Raw genomic sequence first — 3,644 nt, 5'->3', positions numbered from 1 at the left:
ATTGGAATAAACCACAAATGTTGTTGGTGGTTTTAGTTTAGTTAACTATAATAGACCTGTTCTTGCAAATTATAATCTACATACGATCGCAGCAATTAGCAAATGACAATGATCCAATCAATTCCAATCAGATCCTAAATCAAGTCCTGCATTGTTTTGTTTTGTTTTGTGCATTCGAGGATAACAATAGGTAATTGCAACTTCATTTCTTGCAGACTTTACAAGATCAGTTCATTTATAGCATATATGCGTTTCAATAAAGAAAAAGAAGTTGCTAACAAAGTCACCCAAGCAGTCTAAGTAGTCTGATTTATAGGCTGTTTCCACTTGCTGATCATTAGATCTGTTTGAGTGTAAAAAACGAAAGGCTCACCATTTTAGGAACAAAACTTCTTAATATGGCTTACAAAAGTTATCTTAATTATACACTAATTATGTTGTATTTTCCCCTCATACCACATACCCTCACCCTGAATAATTATTCACAGCTCAGCCAAATTAAAAATGTGCATCAAAGCATTTTTTCATATTGTTTCCTGTATACCACATTTCCTTGTCCTAAAGCCTAACACCATTTTCCCTTCGAGAGTGTACTGCATTTAGTATATACTGACAGTAATTCTAATTATGTAATCACTTATTTCTGATTATTGGGGAACAGTCTGATTTGCTCTGGTGTGTTGTGGGAGGTGTTCTCCTCCAGGCTGTATCAGCCCCGGGCGGAAACCATGTTCCTTTCAGATCACTAAAGAACCGAGTAAATAACAACAGCTGGTCTCCCTCATACATTATTAACAGATTATCCGTTTAACGATGTGAACCCTGTAAATATTACATCTGAGGGAGGCACACAGCACCCAGATTTAATCAACAGACTTTCAGCATCAAAGACACAGCCAGTCACTTATTACTTTACTTATTGGGAATAACAGTCTAATCAAGCAAGGCTTGTTGCTTTTGGATTGTGAGTAAAAAGAATTTGAAATTTAATGTTTCATTTAACATGTATTTGACTCATGTATGATGCAAAAAAGTAATCATTTATGCTGCTGGTTATTACACAGTATATAGTAAGTGTGTTCTACTCCACAGATTGGAACCAGACAACCTATGGGCCAATTCCTCCCATGCAGAGGGACCAGTCTGACATGATCCTACCGATCGTGCTACAGCACCTGTGCCCGGCCTATATCTCCTTTTTTGGTCTGGGGGCAGTTTCTGCCGCAGTGATGTCATCCGCTGACTCATCCATCTTGTCGGCCAGCTCCATGTTCGCTAGGAACATCTACCAGCTCGCTTTTCGACAATCGGTGAGAGCCAGACTAAATAATTCGCTGCAAAAAAAACTAAAAATGACTCAATATTTTTTGTTTTGTTTTCCAGTACAAACATTCTCGAATCAAAATACATTTACTTATGAAGAAGCTAAAAGTTTATTTTTCTTACCCCACTGGTGCATATTTGTTCTTGTTTTAATAAAGGCACTTTTTATAATTGTTTTTAGAAAATAAGAGTTTTATTTTTTACAAGTAAATTTATCTTCACTGTAGGAAAATCTGTAAAGGAGTTTTCCGTATTGATTTTGCAGGTGTTTTACCTGTATTTTATTACTTGTTTTGTTGCATTGTGTTGTGTTTTAGGTTAAAGGCTAAAATAAATGTCTGTAAATTAACAGACAGTGTTCTGGCTGAAAATTACCAGTACATTTTCCATTTTTCAATGGATTTTTGTCTTAAGGTGCAGTCATATTTCAGCAAAATTTTGTGGGCAAAAAAGTCCATTGTCAATAACATACCGATATATGAAGCACAGCTCAGACAGTGGTCACTTTCAAATCAAGCAGCTTTCTGTTGGACAGCAGAGAGGATTTGCATAGCTAACTCTAACGAAAATCTGAGTGGGGAACTTTTTTACCTTCAAGAGATACTCCTGAATGCATGGATTCTTATTGAAATTACTACAATGACAACATTTTGCCAAGTAGCATTGGTTTAAGAATGCTTATATATTTGTACTGGAAAACGTGACACAAATACTAAGCAAGAAACCCTTTCTCTTTCTTTAGTAAAACAACTATAACATTTAAAAATGCATACTAATTTATGGATAAAGTAATTCAAGGGATAGTTCACCCAGTAATAACAATAATCACCATTTACTTACACAAATGACATTCAAGAACTTTATGACTTTCATTCTTCTGGGCAACACAAAAGAAGAATGAATGATTTCGCAGAATTTCTCAGCTGTTGTTGTCCATGTAAAGAAAGTCAATGGAATCACTGACAACATCACTGACCTTTATTGAATGAAAAAAGTGGGTGTCAATTATTAAAAGCCTGCATATTAATCGACTTCTCGAATTCTTAGTTTTATCATATCTTGTATCATTTTATTATCTCTCTAATTCTCCTCTCATCTTTGTACTGATTTCAAGGCTTCTGACCGTGAGATTGTGTGGGTCATGCGGATCACTATTTTTGTGTTCGGGGCTCTAGCGACGGCCATGGCTCTCCTGACTGGGACCGTCTATGGTTTATGGTACCTGAGCTCTGACCTGGTCTACGTCATCATCTTCCCCCAACTCCTATGCGTTCTTTTCATCCGTGCCACGAACACCTACGGCTCAGTGGCTGGATACATCTTTGGATTGATCCTGCGAGTTGGTGGAGGGGAACCATATCTCAAACTGCCTCCGTTCATCTACTACCCTGGATGGACCATTGAGGAGAAGGTCCATCATGTGACCAAGGAGGTGGAATACTTGGTGTTGCAGAGGTTTCCCTTTAAGACTACTTCCATGCTGGCCTCGTTCCTAAGCAATGTGGCTTTCTCATACCTGTTTAAGTACCTGTTTGAGAGTGGCACTTTGTCGGCTAAATATGATTTCTTGGATGCAGTGGTGGCCAAGCACAGTGCCGAAATAATGGACAAGACCACTCTGGTGAACAAGAACATCATTGGGCTGAATGAAATGGCCCCGGTCAAGCCGAGACTTAGTGTTACTTTAGCTGCTACCTTCGCCAGGAAGGAAACCCTGACCGAAGAGGAGGACTCCAGCCCGGAGTCACCGAGTCATGAGAATGAGTAGAGACCCTATGTTCAATCTTGAGAAGACTCTCTATTGGTTCCATAATGTGAAGTACAAGTCTTCACCCAATAAGCAAATAAATATCAGATTTTAATTATATACTTAATTCATTCCACACTCCTTCTCTGGAATTTCCATCACTTCTTTCAAGATGGGAATGGGACAGCAACTGAAACTCAATGAAAATGGCAAAGAGAGAAGAAAGCAGCAGTGATTCGAGTGGTTTGAGTAATATTAGGAAAAAAACTGACTTGATGGTGTTGAATCAAGTTTTGAAGTCTTGAAGCTCTTCGACTCCTGTCGGTATGTACAAACCCTGAGTGACTCTCCTTTCCCTTCTAAAGAAAATGTTGAGATACTGTGATAATCCTTGGGAAATAATCATATTATTAAAAGGTTAGTTCACTCAAAGATGTTCTGTCATCATTTGCTCAACCTGGATGACTTCATTTCTTCTAGAACATAGATCAAAATGTCTATTTTTTTCATCCATGCAGTCAAAGTCAATAGACTTCAGTGTTCTTTCGGACCTTATTGAATTTCATTGCATGGA

General features: G+C 38.0%; 1 protein-coding gene across 1 annotated transcript in view; it reads left to right on the top strand.

The window, feature by feature from the left end:
- LOC107577521 (high affinity choline transporter 1-like) overlaps positions 1-3,199 on the top strand; it is a gene marked incomplete at its 5' end in the record, with an annotated part of 4,300 nt that extends 1,101 nt beyond the window's left edge. Inside the window, 2 exons of the mRNA XM_016263592.1 lie at positions 1,093-1,310; positions 2,438-3,199. Coding sequence (XP_016119078.1) covers positions 1,093-1,310; positions 2,438-3,091 — 872 coding nt within the window. The remainder of the gene's footprint in view (positions 1-1,092; positions 1,311-2,437) is intronic.
- Between the last annotated feature and the right edge of the window lie 445 nt (positions 3,200-3,644).

The sequence above is a fragment of the Sinocyclocheilus grahami genome, unplaced genomic scaffold (genome assembly GCF_001515645.1).
Source record: "Sinocyclocheilus grahami isolate Dianchi unplaced genomic scaffold, SAMN03320097.WGS_v1.1 scaffold6292.1, whole genome shotgun sequence".
Taxonomy (NCBI): domain Eukaryota; kingdom Metazoa; phylum Chordata; class Actinopteri; order Cypriniformes; family Cyprinidae; genus Sinocyclocheilus; species Sinocyclocheilus grahami.
The sequence above is the reverse complement of the archived record's forward strand: the minus strand, read 5'-3'. Positions and strand labels throughout refer to the sequence as shown.